General features: G+C 34.8%; 1 protein-coding gene across 21 annotated transcripts in view; it reads left to right on the forward strand.

Annotated features, from left to right (window-relative positions):
• ARHGAP12 (Rho GTPase activating protein 12) overlaps window positions 1-24,389 on the forward strand; it is a 118,224-nt gene that overhangs the window by 72,905 nt on the left and 20,930 nt on the right. For 7 of the 21 annotated variants that reach the window (XM_070255467.1, XM_023632097.2, XM_070255474.1 and 4 more), the window contains 3 exons: window positions 5,610-5,735; window positions 18,748-18,809; window positions 23,008-23,089. In XM_070255467.1, coding sequence (XP_070111568.1) covers window positions 5,610-5,735; window positions 18,748-18,809; window positions 23,008-23,089 — 270 coding nt within the window. Of the gene's footprint in view, window positions 1-5,609; window positions 5,736-8,873; window positions 8,943-9,308; window positions 9,384-18,747; window positions 18,810-23,007; window positions 23,090-24,389 lie in introns of all 21 variants that reach the window. The other 14 variants (XM_023632095.2, XM_070255465.1, XM_070255470.1 and 11 more) reach the window with 3 other exon arrangements.

The raw sequence follows: 24,389 nt of genomic DNA on the forward strand, positions 1-24,389 counted from the left end.
TTTAGTGATTAAATTGGAAAGAAAAATCTATGGATAGTGATGGGCCAAAATATATAATACTGTATGACCTGGGTTAGGAATATATTTTGGGGACATAACTATCCAATGATCAATATAACAGTGATTGGTTCTCTTAGGCTTATAAAATATGAGATCTGATTTTTGACTTAAACTAGAAGATAAATCTGCTGAAAGTTTAGTTCACTGAAAATGATTTAGATTATAGAAGACTAATATTTCATTATTATAATATTAATTACATAATTTAAACATAATATTAAATTTTTGTTCCGTTTGTCACATTTGGATTTTAGCTCCTATCAGTACCTCAAATATCATTTGAGTTATAGAAGAATCTTTTGTTGTATCGTATCTTTCTTGACAGTGGTTTCCTTACCCGGAGTAACGAGATCAAACACAAGCCTTCTTATAGTGATTTGTCCCAGGTCAGTTTCCATTGAAAAAGGAGGCTTCCAGGATGACGTTTCATAAGGAGCAGTTTAGAACCTTTACTTAACTGGTAGCTAAAATTCCTATTCAGTTTCTTGTTAACTTCTATTGTTTCCTTGGTTGAAAGACATATATTCAATGTTAAGAAGCCTGCTTATTTCTGGAGATGTCCTGGGTGAAAGGAGAGAGGCAAGGGATTGACTTATGTCAAAGCCTTAAAGATTAGTTCTACAACAATGGAAATGGCTGCTGATTGTGATCAGTGTTGAGTCATTAGTTTTGTGATATTATCTATTTTCTGCTGCCATTTGCCACCTACGATAAAGTCAGAAGGTCTTGGCAGTTTCTTGAACTTCCAGTTGAATTGGATGTGGGGAAGAGGTTTGAGTTGGGTACACTAGGAATGAGGAAATAAGGAAAGATGTTCCAAAACCACTATTTAAGGGATTGTTACTTTATGATAAAGAAAATTGCAGGTTAAATTCTGTACCTTAAGCAGTTTTACACTTAGTAAGTCTAAAATAAGTTCTGCCAGATAGTTTTGCAACCCTCAATGCAGATGTGAGAAATTTAATTTAACTGCTGTTTTCTGAATACATACTTGGTGCTCAGTACTGTGTAGGTGTTATAGTGAATACAGGTGTAGGGCATTGTCTTTACCTTCAAGAAGAAAGAAGGACTATGTTTGTATGACAACTAAGTGAGATACAATATGTATCCACATGTGTTTATACATAGCTGGTTCTAGATTGGGTTTAGGGAAGGAACCACAAAACCACTAGATGGGCAGAAGGATTGGGAGGGAAAAATAAAGAAGGATGAGTGAAGAGAGAAAACAAAACAAACGTCTCCTCCTCAAAATGAAACTGCTGTTTTAAATTCCAAGTAAAACACATGAAGAACTCTAATGCTGTTATAGACATGAGAAAATCAAGAATCAGAACGTTGTACTCCAGATGAAATTAATTTTCTTAATAACTTAATAGAGACTTTATGTTGCAGATGTTTAGAGTTAAGTGAAGGCTTTCATTTAAAAACAAGAAATTATGAAAAAATAAAACCAAATGATACATGAATAGGTGATAGGATAAAGAATTAGGAATCTTTGAGATAAAAAAGATAGTCGTTGAAATAAAAAGTTCAGTCGATAGTATAAACTACAGACAGATAGGAAGCTAACAAACATTAAAGCATAGTTAAGAGAAATAGAAGATGGGTGGAGAGTTTCCTAAGTTCATATACTAACTAGGAAGTCCATATACTAACTAGGAAGAAGAGAAAGGTGGAGAAATAATGTTTGAAAATATAATAAAACTGAAGGAAGGCATTAGTCTTTAATTGGAAAATATGCCTTGAATAGTGACTGGGATGGATAAAAATAAATCTTCCTGTTGACACAGTTTACTGGATTTGCAGAACTTCACTATAGGAGACGATCTTAAAAGCCATCAAAGGGTAAAAAACTAGATTGCCTATTCTGGTAGTCTGCATCATTGGATCCATTCTTTACCCAGTCCTGTATCAGTAATCTTTGCTCCATACCTTTGTGGTGGCCTCCCACTGTGAAGGGGCGTGTATTGTCCTGCCGCTAAGTTCAGCCATGTGACTTGCTGTTACTGATGGGATGTGAGCAAATGTCTCCCAAGCATAGTTTTGAAATGGGCTTGTGCACCAGGGCTTGGTCTTCCGCCTCTGCCTTGCCGTGAGAAGAGCATGCCAGGCAACCCTCCTGGTCCCTGGAGGAGTAATCAGATTTTTAAAAATGAACAGAGCCTCTGAGATCTGTGGAAAACACACAAGATCTAACATTTGTTTTATTGGAGTTCCAGAAGGAGAGGAGAAAGAGTTTGAGGCTGAAAAATATTTGAAGAAATAATGTTTGGTAATGTCCCAAATTTGGCAAATGACAAATGAACAGATTCAAGAAGCTGAGTGAACACTAAACAGAATAGACTCAGAGAAACCAACATCTAGACACATTGTAATCAAATTGCTGAGAACTAAGACTGCCCCCCACCCCTAAAGAAGAACATCTTGGAAGCAGCACAGTGAAACAACAGATTACTTATAGGGTAATGATTTGAAAGGCAGTGGATGTCTTACTAGAAACCATGAAGCCAGAAGGAAGTGATATAACATTTTTCAAATGCTGAAAGGAAAGAACTGTTGTTAAGCCATAATATACATTCAGCAAAACTATCCTTCAAGAATGAAAGTAAAATAAGACATTTTCAGATGAAAATAAATTGAGATTTATCACCAGCAGTCTTTTTCTCAGAGAATTGCTATAGGAAGTCCTTCAAACAGAAGGGAAGATGATACCTGAAGAGGACTTGGAACGTCAGGAATGAAGAAACAGTGGGAAGGGTGAATATCTGGGGAGACCTTTGTCCTGAGTTTTAAAAATTATGTTTGACATTCAAAACAAAAATTATAACATTTCTGAAGTAGTATTCATGGTACGCGGAGGTATTTAAGACAACTCTATCATAAAGGGGGGAGAGTAAGGGGTGTAATTGTTCGTAAAGTTTCTACATTCCACGTGATGTAGTAAAATGTTACTAGTAGACTGTGATAAATTAAGTATGTAAATTGTAATCCCTAGTGCAAGCACTGAAAAACTGTAAAATGAGAGAGACTCAAGAAACTATTGATAAATTAAAATATGGTAGTAAAAACTGCTCGAGTAGCCAATAGGAAGGCAGGAAAAGAGAAACAGGAATGATAAACAGAACAGAAAACATAATAAAATGGCAGACTTAATCCTAACATTAATAGTTACGTTAAATGTAGATGATCGAAACACACCTGTGAAGAGATTTTCAGAATGGATAAAAAACCATGACCCACCTGTCTACTTCTACAAGAAAACCAATTCAAACATGATATATTACAAGGAAATAAAAGTTATTTATCGGATAATGGGTGTAAATTAATACTGGCACCTTGGACACGTCCACTTATAGCAAAATGGTTAAATTGTGGTATCTACAGATATTATATAGAAGTGAAAATAAGTGAATGAGTTAGAACTGCATATTCACCAACATGGATACATTGTTTAAAATAAAAACACATTGAGTGAAAAAAGCAAGTTGAAGAATTATGCATGTGATTCCATTTATATAAAATTTAAAAAGCACAAGTAATATGTATTTATAAATACATAAGTATGTATCACAGTATAAAATGCATGAGAATGTTGAGCCCTGAGTTAGGCTGGGTACTGCTGTGGAGGGAGGGAGAGGATGGAGTCTGGAAGATGTGTTCAGAGGGCCTCTAATATGTCTATAATATTGTATGTCTTAACAACAACAATAACAAACACCTGAAGCAAACATCTTATGTTAGATATGCTAAAGCTCAGTGGTGGGTTTTCATTAGTCACTGTTCTTTAGTTTACCTTTGAAATAATTCAAATAAAAATTCAGTTAAAATTCTTAAAACCAAAAGCTCTTTTTAGAGGGATTATAAAAATATTAAGTTTTAGCTATCTTAACTAGACACATACATGTGTGTGTTTGTATATTTTAACTGAGTCATCTTATTTTTCTTTTCTATAAGTATGTGACACTTTATTTTTGTTTTCTGTCTACACTAGATTTTATATCTATCTCATTTATGCTTTCTTTGCTTTTATGAACCTATTGTTGCCTAGTAGAATCATCAGCACATTTAAAATTGTGATTATTACCCAGTTTAATTTTACGTTATTTTTGTTCCCACATTGAAAGCATTTCTAAACATCTGTAGTAATTATAGCACTCAAAAGCTAGGGTAGGTATCATACACAAGCTTGCACACAACTATACATTTTAATTGGTGCTAACGATGATTGTATTGAAGGGAAAATATAGCCCTGTTTAATATTTGAGTTTCTTTTCACTTGGGGATTTCTGGCACAGAATTTTTTTTCGCTAGCCTTAAAGCTTCATCTTTGTTTATTCTATAAATTATCCCTTTGTGAATTTCTATGATAAATGTTAAGATTGCTGTTTGTTAAGCAACAGTGAATTAAAAACAAACACTCATATGTTATTGCCTGGCTTTGGGTAACAAAGTAACAGCTTTGGGAGACAGTTTGAGGAGCCTGTAAGGACTCTTTTTGGAGAGAAAAGAAATGGCATATTGTGGAGAAAGATGTTGGAAGGTTTTTTAATATTAAAAACATCCCCAAAATGTACTTTCATTGAAATTATAGTCAGTCATTAAAATTTAAGATTTACTGGGCTTTTTATGGGTGAGGGGAGTAAATAGATATTAGGTATCCTTTGGTTTCAGAAGAAGAATGTATCCCTTACAAAGCAGATTAATATTTTTTATTTTATTATAATTCGTTATTCATAATTTACTAAAATTGCCTGTATAAAACAGCCTAACTCTTAAACATCACATTTCTCAAATGTTTCTGCTTGGTGATCTTCTTGACGTGTCAAACACTTACATGATTTAATGCCTACTGATAATGTGTTCTTAATTTTATATGCAGGTTTCTTGTCAGTTATTGCCTATCCTTTGTGCACAACTGATACATTCAGGATTGGGCTTTAGAACTAGTACCATCTCTACCTTTCACCTGGTTATGTTTTACCACTTCAGAGAAACAAATAACAGTATGTTTGGCCTATAAGTAAAAGCAAAAGTAAAAACAACCCTTTAAATGTGAAAATACTGTTACAGTGTTTGTAAGCACTATTTTTAAAACCTAAACCAAAAATTGGATTTATGTGGATTTTAGAAGTAGAAGAAACCTTAAAATATTAATTTGTTCAATGACCTCATTTTATAAATTATGATAACTAATATTTATTGAGACCCTACTATCAGGGCAATATTTGGTACTTTTTATGCTTTGTTTAATCCTTATAACAACTCTGTGAATGAGATATTTGTTAGATCTTTTTACAGTTGATGAAACAGACTTGGGGAGATTAAATATTTTGCCAAATATAACATTAACTTGGTCTCTCCAAAAGCAAACTCTGTGATCCTCTCAATTGTGCCACAGTGCTGGTCACAGATCAGAAAACTGAGCCCAGAAAATTCATATTAGTGTCATACAAGGAAGTTTGCCTAATGTCATGTGTCATTGGGAGCTAGCATGTTTAGATTCCACTTTTTGTTTCTCTTATTTATGAAGTATATTTTGTTTCCTTTAGTATAATGCTTCATCCCAGCAGCAAAGAGAAATAATTAAAAGTAGGAGCCTGGACAGGCGGCTGCAAGAACCCATAGTATTAACAAAGTGGAGACATAGCACCATTGTGTTGGACGCTAATGACAAGGTAGGACTTTTTGAGAAGGTCTGTTGAGAATTTTGCCAAATTCTGTATTATTTTATTTTCTCCTTAACTGAATCTCATACCTTGGTGACTGCTATTTTAATGTATGCAGCATTAGTCGGTCCTGGAGTGAGTTGTGATTTTTGCCCAAAGGACTGACTTATCTGTGGCTGAATGATGTATACCTTGATACGTTTGAGCCTAGTAGGTGACAGATTTTTTGATAATCCTATTGTAAAGTCACATATCTGTTATATTGTTTATTTTCAATCTCTAGGAGGTTTTATAGCAGAGACATTTAATTAATTTAATTAATTCCTCCATTCCAGGAAAAACTGGAATCTCACTCCCATGTTCCCTGTTTCCCTGTACAAGGTGCTTCCTTTGTCAGTCTGAGAAGTAATGTTCTCTGTTTCAAATAGAGGATGGATTTTGATGCAAACGTCAGAATGGAAAAGTCATAAAGTTTTTAACTTCCTTATGAGTTACATCTTTACACTGTGGCTTCATTTTGGGGATAGAGTAGGAAATTAGTACAAATTTGCAGAACATCAGGCATACTAATGTTATCATGTGAAGGTGGCAGTAACACCCCAAAACTAAGTAAATTATTTTAAAAGAGTATTTGTCGTTGGGGGACTCTTATTTTTACCACGAGGCTTCTCTTTTGACATAGTTCACAGGTTTCCTGCATTTTCAGGTGTGTTAGTGAAAACAGGATGAACTCTCCTAAAGCATATTTTTCTGTTTGGATACTTTCTGTCTTAAATTCCTTTATCAATTATCTCAATGAATCAGTCAAAATGAATATTTCTTTAGTATTACAGTGACTGTAGAGTTGATCTTTGTTAAATTAGAAAGTGGACTTTTGTGGAGCTGTAGAAAAAGTCTGCACACATCATGTTTATAAGATGGACTAATAGAACCAGGAAAGTAGCAGACCAGTTTCTAATTTCTATTTGTAAAGATGTTATGTGGTTGAACGTAGGCGGCATATTAAAGGAATGAAATTTTGGCTTCTGTGCTATTGAAGAATGATTCAAAATATACTAGCATTGAGATTAACTTGAGTAGGTAAGATTCCTAGAGGTTTTAATTTAAAAATTGATTTGAGGGGCTGGCTCCATGGCCCAGTGGTTAAGTTCGCGTGCTCTGCTGCGGCGGCCCAGGGTTCGGATCCTGGGCGCGGACATGGCACCGCTCGTCAGGCCACGTTGAGGCGGTGTCCCACATCCCACAACTAAAAGGACCTGCAACTAGGATATACAACTGTGTACGGGGGGGTTTGGGGAGATAAAGCAGGAAAAAAAAAAAAAAGATTGGCAACAGTTGTTAGCCCAGGTGCCAATCTTTTAAAAAGAAAAAAAATTGATTTGACTCCAAGAACCAGATTACAATTGAGTGTATACAGAATTCTCCTGAAGACCATGTATAATGCTCTAACGCCAAAGCCATCGTTGAACCAGCTCCACTGCCTCTTCATACTAGAACAAAATGGATGATTATTTTGGTGATGTTAGACTTAAAATTTTTTACTCCTTTTTAATGTTTCTTCAGATTCATTTTTAGTCTATTATTAGAATAAGTTGCATGAAGTTCTTATTACATTTCCTTTTTCATCTAATTACTTCACAATTGTCAGAACATGATTTTCTTGAGGTCAGAGATTTACATATTTTTGGTAGAATTGTCTCCCTCCCCCCCACCTTACCCTTTATAAATGGATCACAGATAATTATGAACTTTTCTATTATCATCACCTAGTGTATATCTTTTTAAGATTTGAGGTTGTGAAAGAGGAACTATTTCAGAACAGACACTGACTCACGTATGCTAAAGGGGTAAAGTATGTATAACTTGAACTGTAACCAAAGAAACCTAATGCTCTGTATCAAATATTGTTATGATGACATAATCCTAATTCAGTTGCCAGACAACCTTGGAGGAGGTAGCTGTGTGATGTCTGTGTGTAGATGTGTGGGTGCATCTGTTTGTTTCTGCCTCTGTATGGTTTTTACTAAAACCTGCTATTTGTAGACATTTAAGATATATTTATTTATGCATATACATTTATAAATATACATGAATGTATAAATGTAAAATAGTTTCTTTATAATAATTATAATTGTTATACATACATTTTACTCATTTTGATGTGGTTTTTATTTCTGTAGGACCGATAATGCTCTGAAAAATCATATTACTATTCATTTTATTCAGTTATTTTTTAGTTTGTGGGTCATCAAGTCTTTCCTTCCTCTTTTTCTCAGACTGTTTTAATATTAGACACTTTTTAGAAGTCAAGAGATTGAAAAGTGAAACATCTCAAGCTGTCAGAAAAAAAAATACTTGAATGATGCTAAACTGAGATTTGGACATTGTGTAATTTCTTTTTGTAAGGATATATTTGATGTGATTTTAATATTTTCTCCATAACAGTGTCTTGGATGTTTGATTTGAAAGGTTGTCCCTTCAATGGTTTTCCGTGTAAACATTCACTGCTGCCTGGTTTCTGTGTTTACAAATTGTTTAGGATATAAACCTGAAGACTTTTTTCCAAGTGAGTGGATATAGAGTTAACAGTTTTTTGCATTGTGATTTAACACAAATTCCCAAGTTTTTCTACAGTATCTTATCCAGTTTCATAAGCATAGAAAAGTAGACTGATACAGGTATGAGGATGAATGTTTAAAGAAATTATTTGGCTTTATAGGAAAATTAATAATAGGTATTGGCATATTATTTTTCGAATTCTCTTTTCCTGAAATTATTCAAAGCATGTCAGGGAATGGAGAAAATTTAAATGGAGCTTGGCTGTTGGTACCAAAAAAATGTTTTTTTGGTCTTATCCTCCATGAAAAATCACATACTGTGTTTTAATATTGACAAAGCAGAATTGCTTTAAAAATGCACGTTATTGGTTTGCTCCTTTTATTTTCTTGTAGACTTATACATTTAAAACATTTCTTTTTTTTCTGGGGAATTATTAATCTTTAAATCTGAGATTTCTTTGCATTTTTAAAAATCTTACTTATTTCTAATAGTTGGAAAGTTAGCTATAATACTAAAATCACTTTAAATATTAATAGTAATTTAATTTCTTACATAGCTGTTGACTAAAATAAATTCTTATTCTGGCAGTTGCCAAGTAATTCCTGTGACTATTTCATGCCTAATCCTGGATATTCATATCTGCTACACCAAGAGCAAGTTAGTATGCTGACTATTACATTTTTATCCATAAGCATTTAGATTTTACCTATTGTAGATATGGTTACTTCAGGCTGCTGCAACATCATGATTTAAAGGCAACGTGCATCATTTCTTTTGAATAATTCTTTATGCAGTATTTAAATTTAACTGTTTTTGGTATAAAATATGCCGTGTTTCATAAACTTCATGACAGCTGTAGTTTTCAAATCAGTACCATGTTAGTTTCGGAGCTGAATATAGAAAGAAAATAACTAGGGAAAAAATTTTCTTAGCCTTCCTTGTTAAACTTTCCCACTGTGAGTAGAGGGAGAAATATAATTATATAAAGTAGAGTAACATTTTTTCATTACTTATTTCTTGTAGGAATCTCCAACTGCCTCAAAACCCTGCTTTCCTGAATATGAGTCTTCTCCCTCTTCACCAAAGCACCAAGATACAGTTAGTATGATAGCAGCATATAGTATAACATAGTCTAGTTATTTCAATCAATTTCAGTAAATCAGTTTTCTCTAAGTGTAATGTTTAAATATTTCTTGGGCTTTTATTAAATTTCATTGGTTTAAAAAAAAAAAATTACGAGCGGCCAGCCCAGTGGCGCAGCAGTTAAGTTTGCACATTCTGCTTTGGTGGCCTGGGGTTCGCCGGTTCGGATCCCGGGTGTGGACCTATGCACCGCTTGTCAAGCCATGCTGTGGTAGGAGTACCACATATAAAGTAGAGGAAGATGGGCACTGATGTTAGCTCAGGGCCAGTCTTCTCAGCAAAAAGAGCAGGATTGGTGGCAGATGTTAGCTCAGGGCTAATCACCCTCAAAAAGAAAAAAAAAAAAACAATTAGGTTCAAATTAAAAATCAGATTTTATTGATTTAAAAGCCCCTTTTTGTGCAAAATATGGTATCTTCATGATTATAGGCCATATTTGTAAATGATGAATTTATGTTTGGTTTTTAAAAATAAATATAAAAATCCCCAGAGAATACTATCAAATTATACTTTACCCTTTTTTCCTCAGGCCAGCAGTCCAAAGGTAAGAAGCATTTCCTCCTTAATGAGCACAGGCACCATTTTTTTCCTGTGCTGTAAAATACGTTGCCCATCTGTGCTAGATGAGTATCAGAGATGCATAACTCGACTGAAGTTTCCTCTAACCCGAAGAACCTTCAAGTGACTTCTCCTCACACAGTCACGTGACTTCGGCAAAATTGTACTTGATCTCTATACTTGTAGTCCCTCCCGGTCTTTCCTGTGATTTCCTGATTCTGCCATTCCCCTTCAATGGCTTCCCTTTTCTTTTAGAGTGAAAACTAAAGTTCTTAGTGAGGACAACAAGACTGCATGCTCTGGCTCTTGATTGCTTCTCCAGCCTCGTCTCTTAACTTCTTGTGTCCTCGTCTTCCCTCTGGCTTGTTTTCCTCCAGCTGCACTGCCATTTTTGTTCCTCAAAGTTTTGCCCGGGTCGGTCCTCTGCCCACTGAAACATTTCTGCCCCACATCTTGCCTCGTTAACTTCTGTTCATTCCTTGGAGCTCAGTTCCTAGTTTGCTTCCTCAGGCAATTTTATTCCAATCCTTTAGATTTCTTCAGGTTTCCTTGTAATACTCTTCATAGCATTTAATTCTGTTATTTGATTACATATGTAATCATATATGATTTGATATGTTATTTGATAAAATAGTTATTTGATATGTTATTTCATAATAGTTCTTTTATTTCTTGTTTCTTCTAGGAACCCCTAACTCTGTTAATGTCTTTTCTCTGTTAGACAAAGAAAAGCTTCATCAGAGCAGGAATGGGGTTACCCCAATGCCCACTGCAGTGCCAGTCTAGTAGCTGTTCAGTAAATACTGATTGAATTAATGAAACTTTTAAAGCTCTTAAAAGATGAACTCTTATTACTTCCTTACTTTATGAAACGATAATAGACTGTTTTTTATTAGGATACTTCTGATTTCTTAGTGAGGCAAAGATTTCCATAGATGTCTTTTCACTTTCTAGCTCTCTCTCCGTTCCCTAACCTCATTAGGTCTTTTATGGGTCATATCACATGTATAGATTTCCTTCTGACATTGCACAGGCGGTTTCCCCTGCCTACAGAGATCCTTGGCTTTTCTACTCTCAGAGTTAAATCCTGTACTGACTCTTCAGGAGGCCTTGCCAGACTAACCCCAGCATAACGATCTCGTCTTTTTTTCCCCTAAACTCTCAAGTCATTTCCTGCATTGAATGGTGTGAAAATTACCTCATGTATCCCACCTCTCCCTACTAAGGTTTTAAACTCCCAAGGGATAGGTAGGGACTAGTTTCTGCTTTTTATCTTTTGCATTATTTAGCAGAGGCCTGGGTACATAAACATTAAATAAAGATAAAAGTGAACATGATTTTAGTGGTTTTGTTAGGAATTACTGCATGAATCTAAGGTACTGTTACTATAAGTCATCAGTCCATCTAGAAAAATCAGAAACCATTTTTAACTTGTTTTAAATATAGGTAATATATAATTCCTTAGAAGACTTTTTATAAATTGTTTATATTTTGGTAAAAGGGAATTGCTGGGTAATTTTAGAAACATGAATTTGTAAATGTTCCACATCGAGTTACAAAGGACTGTTTGCACATTATTTCTCCATGTATTACCCATTTTTTTGAAGAGTTTGAAAACACGTAGACCATCCTGGACTCATGACACCCTCTGTTGGCCACCACAGGGAACTGCTTCACCAGTATTTATGTTTCGTTCTTTATCTATCTTCAGGTGAGAAAAAAAGTAGCTCTGTTAATTCCACCTGAGGCCATTCTCTTTCCACATAAACATACAGCGGTTCTTTCGCTCTGGAATGAGGAATGTACCTCTTCGTGCTGCCTCGCCCTTCCCCACTGAGGCTCTGGCCCTCCTTGACTTCTCCTTCCTCGGCTCTCGACTCCTCTTCTCCACTTATCTTTGTTTCCGCCAAGTCATGCCTGTCTTTCCCACTCTTAACCAGTTAATACAAGGAGATGCATTTTCCCTCTTTCTTTGTAAGATAAAATCTCGTTGGTATAAAGCCATAGTGGTAAGAAAAAGGAAGCTACAAATTAGAAATGACAATGATACCGCAGTCAGTGTTAGCTGCTTGATGTCTTCTTAAAATCTCTGGAGATTGTCCACTTAACTCTTTAAACTCTTCCCTTTTTTTTTTTTGTTTTGTTTTTATAAAAGCTTTGTTGAAATATAAGTCACGTACCATATAATTAATCCGTTCAAAGTGTACAATTCAGTAGTTTTTAGATATTCAGATATGTGCAACCATCATCATAGTCAATTTTAGAATCTTTTCATCACCTCGAAAAGGAACCCTGTGTTCATTTGCTATCGCCCATCTACCTCTACATCCCACGAAGCCCTAAGCAACCAGTAATTACTTTCTGTTTCACTAGATTTGCCTGTCCTGGACATTTCATATGAATAGAATCATGTAATATGTTTTTTTTGACAGGCCTTGTTCATTTAGCATGATGTTTTCATTCATTGTCTTCTAATGAAAGTAGATTTAAAATTCTTCTCTGAATATAAATTTTAAACATGTTCATTTTTTCTTAATTCATTTTCTGTATTCAAGTGCATTACTATTACTCTTCATAATCCCTTCAAATCATTTTCGGAAATAGCCAGTGTATATATTTTTTTAAAAAAATCAATAATGTATTTTTCCTACAATATAGATTAAATATCTGACAAATTTAAAGTCCACATAAAAAGCAGATTTTGCATTGTTAAACTTAATTGACCAAGAGCCAGGAGAAGCATGGCCTGAAATCAGACATATTATTCAGGAAGAATGGGGAAAGACAATGCCTGAAGTCAAAAGAAAAGAAAAATCGAGATGGATGACAGAAGTGCTAAAACTTGTTACAGACAGGTGAGAAGCAAAAGTAAAAGGTGACAAAAGTAAGATTAGAATCCTGAACGCAGTTTTGCAGACTGTCATGTAGAGATAAAGAGAACCGCTCTAATGGCCGGTGCAAAGAGATAGAACAACAAAAAAGGAAGAACAAGAAATCTCTCTCGGAAGGTTCAAGAAATCAAAGGGGAAATTTAAACCTAGATCAGGAATGCTGAGTGACCAACAGGGAAGCACACTATCTGATCAGGAGAAGATAAAGCAAAGGTGGAGACAGTACACTGAAGACCTATACAGAAGAGACAAAAGGATGACAGATTCCTTTCAAGAAGATTCCTATGAGGAGGAATTCAGAATTCTAGAAAGTGAAGCGAAAGCTGTCTTGAAAGTACTGGGAAGCAGTAAGTCACCAGGGGTTGGTGGGGATATTATTAGAATTATTTCAAGCCACAGAGATGGAATCTGTCAAAATCCTAACAAGAATATGTCAACAAATATGGAAAACATAACAGGGGCCTACATATTGGAAATGTTCAATGTATATCCCAATCCCCAAGAAAGGAGATGCTAAGGAGTGCGGTAACTATAGGACCATTGCTGTCATTTCTCATGCAAGTATAGTGATGCTCGAGGTGCTGCAACAAAGGCTTTGACCTTATGTGGAGCAAGAAATGCCTGCTGTCCAAGCTGGATTTTGAAAATAGAGCGGTACACGAGATCTAATTGTGATTATTTGTTGGCAACTGGAGTGCTCCCAAGAATTTCATAAGAAGTTAGTCTGTTTTATAGACTACCGTGAAGCCTTTGCATGGGTCTTGAAAAGCTCTGGGCTGTTCTGAAAGATGAGTGTGCTTCAGCACTTGATTGTCCTGATGTGCACCTGTATGTGGACAAGAGCCCTCTGTCAAGACAGAGTATGGAAAGACAGAATGATTTCCTGTAGGCAGAAAGTGTCATACAGAGTACATTTTCTTTCCCTATCTGTTTAATCTGTGCACAGAACATATATGAAACAATGGACTAGATTCAGATGAAAGAGGAGTGAAAATTGGTGGAAGAAATATCGACAATCTGAGATACGCAGATGACAGCATCTTACTGGCAGAAAGCAATGATTCAAAACAACTTCTGATGAAAGTAAAAGAAGAAAGTGCCCAAGCAAGAGTGCATTTGAACATCAAGAAGACAAAAATCATTACTACACAACTACACAACTTTAAGGTAGACAGTGAAGACATTGAAATTGTTAGAGATTTTGTTTACCTTGGTTCAGTCATCAGTTTAAATGGAGACTATAGCCAAGAAATCAAGAGAAGACGGGGACTTGGAAGGGCAGCAATGAAAGAATTAGGCAATATCATCAAATTTAAGGAAGTGTCGTTAGAGACTAAGGCCAAGATTATCCACACCCTTGTATTCCCAATTACTGTGTATGGATGTGAAACCTGAACAGTGAAGAAGGCTGACATGAAAAAAATTCATTAATTTGAAATATGGTGATGGAGGAGAGCTCTATGGATACCCTGGACTGTCAGAAAGATGAACAAGTGGGTCCAGAGCAAATTAAACTTGAACCATCACTGGAGGTAAAAATGATAAAACGGAGGCTGTCCTACTTGGGGCACATCATGAGAAGACAGGAGTCTTTGGAAATGACAGTGATGCTGGGAAAAGCAGATGCAGCAGGAAAAGAGGAAGAGCAAATATGAGATGGATGAGCCCGTAAAGGAAGCCATAGACCTGAGTCTACAGAAGCTGAGCAGGGCTCTTGAGGACAGGACATTGTGGACATCCCTCATTCATAGGGTGGCCAGGAGTCGGAGCCAACCTGACAGCATGTTAACAACAATGAGTTAAACAGGATTTTGTAGGCTGGTCTAAGAACCTGATCTCTTTTTGTCCCAATGTGCCTATGAGAATATGCATTTTAAAGTTCCAAATTACTAAATCCTGAATAAAATTTTAGAATATATAATGTGAATACTTCAGTTTTTCAATCTGTATTTCCAATTGCGGTATTAAAATGCATTACCCATTTTGGAGAAAAGAACATTTCAACACTTTCTTTAAAAGAAGTTTTAGTGGACAAATTTGCTAGTTTTTTAAATTGGGTATTACTATTCTAAAACCTGTTTTAAAAACATAATTTGAATACCTAGTTTTTTTGTAACACTGGTTCTTTAAAAATTTTTTTTGAGGTAAAATTTGGATAATGTAAAATTAACTATTAACCATTTTAAAGTACACAGTTCAGTGGCATTTAATATATTTACAATGTGTGCAGCTATCATTTCTACCTAGTTTCAGGACTTTTTCATCACCTCAAAGGGAAACCCATACACCTATTAAGCAATCACTCTACATATCCCTGTCTCCCCCTGGCAACCACTAGTTTGCCTTCTGTCTATGGATTGCCTGTTCTGGAAGTTTCTGGTTCTTTTTCAGCATTCTATCATTGTTCAAATTTTCTTATTCTGTATAAAGAGAATCTTATTTTACGTAATTAGAAGGTGATTAACTGAAGATAAGAATTGTCATAGGCTCTCTTGATTTTGGTATATAATGCTTGTTAGCTGAAATTGGGAAATGCCTATTTTCCCAAACGAGTGCAACCTTGGTTGGAAATTCTGGAGCCTGCAAAGTAATTATGAACCTGTGGAAGTTTTCCCAGATTACTTAATAGAACTGACATTTTATTGTTTTCTTGCCTTATTAGGATAGGATAATCTTGTTACAATCTTTTTGGTTAAAATTTGACCATATTTTGGTAATCCTTAGTAAAACATTTCTGTCTGTTTTTCATATAAGTTTCCTTTGCAGCATCAACTATATTTAGACTAAGAAATATTCATGTGCGAATATGGGCATTTTTTACAGAACTTAAGGTATTTTTATGACGTTGTTTTAGTAAGCAACACATAAACATTGGTTGATTCTGAATCATACTAAGTAGAGGAAGTATACCAAATAGTATGAAATAAAAATCTGTTTAAATTTTTTCCCCAAATCTCTCACCTGTATAAGCAAACCTGTATTATTCATCTGCCTACCTGGCACTTTTATGTTATTCCAGAAACTTCAGTGTTTAAAATTGAAGCTTTATTTTTTCTATCACTGACCTTTTCGTATATTTCTTTCTTGTGATAGCACTGCTAACCTGTTGGTTAATTATTTCAGCAAATATATCTTGAACACCAACTACATGCTCAGTGCTGTACTAGGCACTGGTCATACGTTGATGAACACAACAGATGTGGTCCCAGCATTACAGCCTAATGGAGTAGACAGTAAATAAATAATACACATGTAATTATACTTTGCATTACGTGCAACGAAGGAAACAAGCTGAGGACAGTAGTAAATAATGGGAGGGGTGGAAGAGCTCCTACTTAGGAGTGGTCAGGGAAAGCTTCTCTAAAAAAGTGTCTTTGAGGCTGAGATGCCACCATCTACCCCGTCGCTCAAGCTTGGGAGTTTTCCTCACATCTTCCCTGTTACCGTCACATCCAGTACTTGTCAGTTCTGTCTCCTGACTCTCTCTCAAATTTAGGTCCTCTTCACTCTCTCACTGTCACTGCCCTAGTTCAGGCCTTCAGCTTCTCTTATGGTGATTATTAGAATACAGTCATGCACTGCATAACGTTTCTGTCAACGGAAGACCGCATATACGATGGTGGTGCCGTCAGATTAGCACCATATAGCCTAGATGCATAGTAGAGTGTACCATCTAGGTTTGTGTAAGTATACTCTATGATGTTTGCACAACGACAGAATCACCCAATGACACATTTCTTGAACATATTCTCATCCTTAAGCAATGCATGACTGTAGTGTTCTAATTGGTTCCCGGTCTTGCCACCCTTTCTTAGTTCATTCTTTCCAGTGCCTCATTACTTGCTATTTCTCCACCTCACCCAGTCCTTTGAGGAAACTTAAAGGTCCTCAACTATGATGTGCTCTCTTTAGCTTCTGTGCCTGTGTACTATCTGTTATTTTCATCTACTGTTTCCACTTAGCTAACTCGTGTTCCTTAGCTCGAGTGTCAGGGTCTCCAGGAAGCCTTATTGCCTTCTTTCTCTCCCAGGTTGCGTTAGATATACCTTTCTCATAGCACTTACCATGTTGTATGATAATTGTTTTGTATTTATACATTTGGAATGTGGTAAATTTTATTCTCATTTTAAGCTCAAGTTAGTGCTTAATACTTAGAGCATTAGTACTTGGGTCTTAATCTCTGTGAGAATTTTGTGAACGTTCTGGACCCTTTCCTTGAACAATGTATGTACACGCCCAATTTTGTACCAGTTTCAGTCCATTCATTATTCAGGTAAGAATCCCTGATTTCGAATGTCTCTCTTGTCCTTAGGATTAGGCTGTCTGTCACTGCTGCTCTCCCTGTTGTTTTTCTTTGTGTTTTGACACCTTTATTTCCTTCCTTCCTCTGCTTTTTTGCCCCACACGGTTCCAGCTTTGGCATTTTTTATAGGCTTGATTCCTGCCTTTCTGCTCTTCTAGTTCCTATGTTTACATAACCAGTGCCCATCCTCTCAGATCACTGTTGTTTCTTAGTTCCTGTATCATTGAAAGTCTTCTTTCCTCCCTTCTTCTCATAGTAAATTGGGGTAGGTAGAGTGGGAATGTTCTCACTTCATCTCCTGTGCATACTCACAACTGTAATTGATGTTTTGTTGAGAGGCAACAAAGAGCTCTTCTGAAGAGTGTCAGACTTGTGCATCTAAGGAGGTCTAACCTGTGCTTTATGAAAGACTATAACAAAGCTTCATGTGAGTGTTTCCCAAGTTCCCAGGACACCAGAAATGTGAATCAACACAACAGTTTGTCAGCTTTGTCTATAGATGTGAATTTTTATCAGACCAGGCAAAACTTTCAAACATTATCTTTTAGACACTATTGAGAAAGTACTCAGTATTATTTTTCTCTCCTATACAAGAAAACAAGGTGTGTTTTTTTCTAATTAAAGTACATGGGAAAAATAGCTGAGGTATGAGTTAAATAGTCAGAATTAAATTCTGAATTGGGAATATTTTTTTCTGTGTGTATGTTTTGTGTGTGTGTGTTTCAGTTTAAGTAAAATTGACTGCTCTGTCATGTGCATACAATGCTTACTAATGTTAGCTACCATCGGCACCAACTCATTTTGATAAAACTCGTTTGAATATAGGCTGCTAAAACAACGCAAAAATCCTTCTTTAGTTCCACTTAGAAGAATTTTAACATAACATTTAACCTGGGCACAGTGGCTTTTGCCTTCATAGGGTTTGATGATACAGCTGTATCACTATTTTTGGCTTCAGCTGAGTAATATGTCTGGTTTGTCCAGAGACAAATTCACCATCTGATAATGTGTTTAATGAAGCACATGTTGAAATGTTTATGCCACCTTAAGGCCAGTTCTATGCATAGTACCAGCTACTTCTGAGTAATTTATTAAATACAGTCACTCATTTGTTCTACCTAGTTATTTTTATGTTCTGACAAAATGAGTTAGTGTCTTAAATAATTTTCAGGCTATGTTGTTGTAAAATAACAGCAAAGTAAATAATTCCTTTTTTGTCGTATTTATCATGATAGTATTATATCACTCTTTGAATAGGAAGTCATGCATCATTTTTCCAGTGCTGACTTGTAACCTTCATATGGAAATCTAATTTGATAGCAAGATACCTTATGGCTTCTGTAACTTGAGAGGAGAAGTTGTTTAATTGTAAAATTACTGAAAATAACTTCATAGAAGTAGTGGGAAATTATATGATTAATGTACTCTGTAACTAAGCATATTACATACTGACTAATCTTTTGAACTAATTTTTAGAGTACAGATCATTCTGATTCAGTCATATGTAAGAATTTGGACCTCATTTTCTATATGAATAATATGTAAACAGTATTACTCTGTTCCACAGGGTCAAGAGAAATATGGATTATTAAATGTAACAAAAATTACTGAAAATGGGAAAAAGGTTCGGTAAGTACACAAATCATTACTGTCTGAATGTCTCATATGATTGAAATAAAAAGTACAAATATAACTATATTCCAGTAGAAAGGATTCAAAGGTTCATAAGAATTTCAAATAATGTATTTTCTAATATAATGTATATAGGATTGTCATAAAATGTATGAAAATTTTCCTTTGTCTTCATGTATTTCTTATGGTGATATTAAATTCAAAGGTGATAAGGCAGAGGATCTGAGCAAGGATTAGCTTTATTTAGAAATTTCTTTTCAATAAGTAATAAATGTACCTGGCAAAAAAAAAGATACACAAAGTATTTAGTCAAAAGTCAGTCACCCTGCCATCATTTCCCCTCCCTAGAGGCAACCAGTTAAGTCTGATGAGATGTAGTGTTTTCCTCTAGAGAGAGAATACATGTATATTTGCATGTGCGTAGATTAATTTTTTAGACACAATCTTTTGAAAGTTTATCTTGGAGAATTTCATTGCATGTAGAGCTGCCACATTGTTTTTAACTGCTACGTGGTTGTATAGTGTATCACTGTATCATAGTTTATTTAACCATTGTTTATTTGCGAGTATGTAAATATGCCTATTGGTAGACATTTAGGATATTTACATTTTTTTGCTATTATAAGCAATATTACATTTAGTAACTTGCATAGTTCATTCTGCAAGTATGTAAATATGCCTGTAGAATAAATTTTACAAAAGTGGAATTGCTAGACCTTGTGCAGTGGTCATTTTGATAGAATGTTCCAAATGTGCTGTAAGGCATTGAATCAGATCATACCTCCGGTAGCAGTGGATTTGTTCACAATTTTGCCAATTCCATATGGTGTCAAATTCTTTGATCTTTGCTAATAGAGATTAGATAGAAAATGGTATTTTTATTTGCTTTTCTTTTCAGTGTGTGTAGAGTATCATAAGCTATTTGTATTTCGTTCTTGTTGTTGAATTGTTAGTTCATACCCTTTGTCTGTTTTTCTGTTGGGTTGTTGGCTTTTTTGGTTTGTGTAGGAATGAATTATGGAAATTAACTTTGTAATTGATAGGTTGCATTTCCCCCGGTTTTAAAAAACTGCTGAAATGCTGTGATTTTTATAGTCAAATGAGATTAGTATGTTGCTCAAGAAAGAGTTTAAAATTTACATGTAGTTGAGTTTTTTAGATTTACTCCAGTTGAACTGTCTTTGTCATCTTTTAGTACTGGAAGTTTCTCTTTTAAGCACTCTGAAACAGCTTGACAAAGACTGCGATTATCTGTGCCTTAAGCTGTTCCTTGGTAGAAGACACTTGTGAATTGGATCTTTATTTTTCTCTTTCTCTCTTTTGGGCATATTTGGTGTGGATATTTCTTTGGCTACTTTCTCTGTTTTCATTTTATCATTGTTTTTCCTGTGATAATTAGTCTTTTAGGTTTTCTTTTTTTGGAATACTTTTGGTGATTTATGTTTTTCTAAGAATATCATCCATTTCGTCATCTTCATATTTATTTACGTGGAGTTGGGCAAAATAGTCTTTTAATTTCCTGTATATTAGTGGTTCTCAAGTATTTTGGTCTGAGGACACCTTTAAAGGCTTAAAAATTATTGACTGCTGCAAAGAACTTTTGTCTATATAGTTTATATCTATAGATATTTACTGTGAGAAATTAAAACTGAGGAATTTTAAGAATATTTATTAACTGTTTTAAAACTAATAACCTGTTACGTGTTAACACGAATGACATTTTTATGAGGAAAAACTCCCATGTTTTCTAATACAAAGCAATTTCATTGAGAATTGTGGCATTGTTTTGCATTGTCACAAGTCTTCAGTATGTGTCTAGCTTAATGGAAGACGGCTGGGATCTCTGCTGCAGGCAGTCTCTTGTGGCATACTGTTTTAGTTGAAGTTTATGAAGAAGATCCTCTCTTACGTAGGTACATGTGGACAAGGGAGAAATATTTTAATAGCCTTCTCACATAATTGTGCATATCTTTCTGCTATACCAAAATGCCACAAATGTTAGTTGCAATGAAGACTTTGAAAAACTATCAATAAACTTTACATACTCAGTCACATTAAAAGCCATGGGTCTATGTTAACGATCAGTGAACTTTTCATACTCAGTCACATTAAAATCCGTGGGTCTGTGTTGCACTTTGAATGAATCTTTACCCGTGCATAATTTTGTAGCATCTTGTAGGTCATTTGGAAAATATTGACTTAATAATTATTTACTGATTTTTCAAATGTTGACACATTTTGTAATATCAAAGAATCACAAATCAGTAATATCATCAGAAAAGTCATTAAGTATTGGAAAATTGTCAACCTCTCAGTGGTAGATATGCCAGGTTTTCCAAAATCCTACTTTCTGTTTGAAAGCTGTAAGTTTTTATTGTCAACAGATACTGTCATTTATTTTCTTTGAAATGACAGGCTCACTTCATTTATTTTTGAGATAATGTCTACCTGCCAGATACTCAAGTTTAAATAACCATAGTCTGTCCGTCACTCATTTGTTCAGGAAAAAAATTGGGGTTCCATGGGAAAAAATGACTAATTCTACTTGCAGCTCATTCACACAAGTACTTCAGTCCTTGAGGCAACTATTGTTAATTTGATATTCAAATAGTCAGTGTTGTTTTCAGATCTATATTTATTCTATAGTTTTTCTGATTTTGAAAATTAAATTCAAAAAGCTTATTTAAAGTGAAAATATATTTTAGCATTTATTAGAGTAGGAAGTCAGTAGATGTTATCTAAACAAATAAAAGATTAAGTATAAAATAAGTTTATGAATAAAATTAAGTCCTTCTAAATATCCTCAGAGATCCACATAAAACAAAATAATAAAATAAAATGCAAATATAACAAAATAATGACAGAACAAGCACCAAACATATCTATCATATCAGTAAATGTAAATAGACTACACTCATCTGTGGAAAGAAGATGCTCAGATTGAAGCACAAGGCAAAACTAACTAAATATTATATACAAAGGAGACGTCTAAAAAATGGTGCAGAAAGCTTAAAAAAAATCCAGCAAAAAGATGTCAAAAAGTAAAGCAGGAATAGGGATCTTAATAGCAGACAGTTCAATTCAGGGAAGAAAGCTTTAAGCGACACAAAGATGGTACTTTAAAATGATGAAGCACTGTGGATGAATCCACAAGGAAGGTCTGCTCATTAAGCATACCCACTCACCAAGTAAGCAGTGTTAACAGCCATAAGCAAAAACAGCAGAAAATAAAAGGAAAATAGATAGAAACTCAGTAGTAGTAGTAAACTTTATTCCACTTTTCTTAATTCATGAAGTTCAGGTAGACATAAAAAGTAACAAAATAAAAAAGTAGGTCTAAGTGATAGATACTGAATGCTACATCCTGAACATAGAGAATACATCCCTTTTTGAGTGCCTAGAGTTTTCACAAAACTGGCCATATGTTTGGATGTAAGGTAAGCCTTAATAAATTACTGTAGTAGACATACTTGACATTCATTTTAACTTGCCAGCAATTGAATTCCCTTACAGGGTAAACATTGGTTACCTCGGGAGTGTGGATTGAAGGAGAATAAATGGAGGCCTTTTCCTTTATACATTTCTGTATTTAGAGTTTTGATATATATATATATGTGTATTGATTTTGTGATTTAGGTAAATTTTTTTAAAAACCTCATCTTAGTAATAGTAACCTCAGCGGTCAGTCAATATGTAGTTTATTGTATACTTATAATGTACCTAGTATCAACTGCTTACCTAGTGTAGCCTTATTAGGGGAAGGAAGATAACCAAGAAATATAAAACAATCTGTATCTGTAAAGAATTGGGTAAGGTAAGCATGTTTGTCTAATTTTTAATTGTGAATAAGAATTCTTGCAAAATACAGTGTTCAGTTCATGTGACTTTAAAATAAATTCGTACCCGGGATCACAAATGTGCTGGATTAATCCCATGTGAACATAATTAGATATAGTTACTCCAATAACTTGTATCTTTAATGAACCTCATTTGTTTTGGGGCCTTTATGGTCAGATTCGGACCATAAACTGATTGTAATTTCTATTAGCATTTTATCCCTAATAAAAACAGTTAGAATGTCAGTAATGAGTATAAATTGTAGACAATATTGGGACAGCTGGTAGGTTTTAATTTTTAAAATTTGGTTGGAAAAACTGGATACTGGGGCTTTAATTGGTCATCTTTATAATTCCAGGAAAAATTGGTTGTCTTCTTGGGCCGTGCTGCAGGGTTCATCTTTACTCTTTACCAAAACTCAAGGAAGTAGCACAAGTTGGGTAAGTGTTTCTTCTCTTTGGAGGCTGTATTTATACATTTAAATTGTGTGGATGGTATTGTGTCTGAATTTCACGAAGTATTAGAGAGTCCTTCCAGCTACATCTGACGTGCAAATAAAAGTAAATGAAGTTTTCTTAAAGATGTATTTAGACTCAGAAGACAAAAAAGAGGGCTACTTAGCATAGTCTGATTAGTTGTATTATTAAAATCAACAAATTTTATCCATTGAGCTGAAGAGTTGGGCTTACTACTTGGGTGTCATAGAACAAATAAATTTCTTGGTCCGTCTTCAGTGTGTTAGAGCTTTCCTGTGCCTTTGACTTGGCTGTTGCAGATATTCAGTGAGAAAATGAGCAGTAATGTGTCAAGCCCCACCTTGAAATGTGGTCTGACTCTTGGAGACCAGTCAGTGATTCAGGTGTCCGTATTCGCATACAATGTCAGCCAGCTTTTAGAACGAAAAGAAATGTCACCGTTACTTGTGGAATTTTGAAGCTTTTTGTGTAGTTGAGTGTTTACTATCATTACTCCTCGGTTATTTGTAATACAAATACTAAAAATTTTGATTTGTGATATATCATAACAGCTAACACTTTTTGAATATTTGATATGTATTAGGTACTGTTGTAAGTACAGAGGATTATGTATATATTGTCCTCTTAACTCTGGGATAGCTACTGTTTATCATCCCCTCTCCCCCTGTTGGAGATGAGAAGATGACGTATAAAACAGTTAAGTAACCTGCTCAGGGTCTTATAGCTGCTAAGTGGCAGACCTGGGTAGCACTTGGCTCCAGAGTCCATCGTGTGGATTCCAGAAATGTTTAGTAATTGAGTTGGAAGTATCAATGCTTAAATAAAATTTAAAATAAAATTAATGTCTTTAGTCTGCTTTGTATCCTATTTTAACCAGTATTTTCTTACAATTACTAAGTTGCTTTAAAATTAACAGGACCTGTGGACCTTGTGTTTGATGAAAGAGAAGTCCATTTATAAAATTCAAGCAAATTTTAGTTATCTACACCTATAATGCAGCCTTGTAACGTTGTTCTGAAGCAGGAACACCACAGGGCATGTTAGTCCTCAAATACTCTGCTATGGCAACGTGAAACTCTGCTGGATTAAGCATGGTTTCGAACATTGTAGAACATTCCTTCTGTTTTGCTTCACTGACCTCTGATTTGCAATCTGTGCAGCCAGTACAGTGAAACTGATCTGTGATATGCTTTCCATAGTAAAAGATTGAAAATTTGGTTTGACTTATCTTAAAGTAAATTGATAATTATGTCTTTCTCCTTCT

The sequence above is a fragment of the Equus caballus genome, chromosome 29 (assembly GCF_041296265.1).
Source record: "Equus caballus isolate H_3958 breed thoroughbred chromosome 29, TB-T2T, whole genome shotgun sequence".
Lineage (NCBI taxonomy): Eukaryota > Metazoa > Chordata > Mammalia > Perissodactyla > Equidae > Equus > Equus caballus.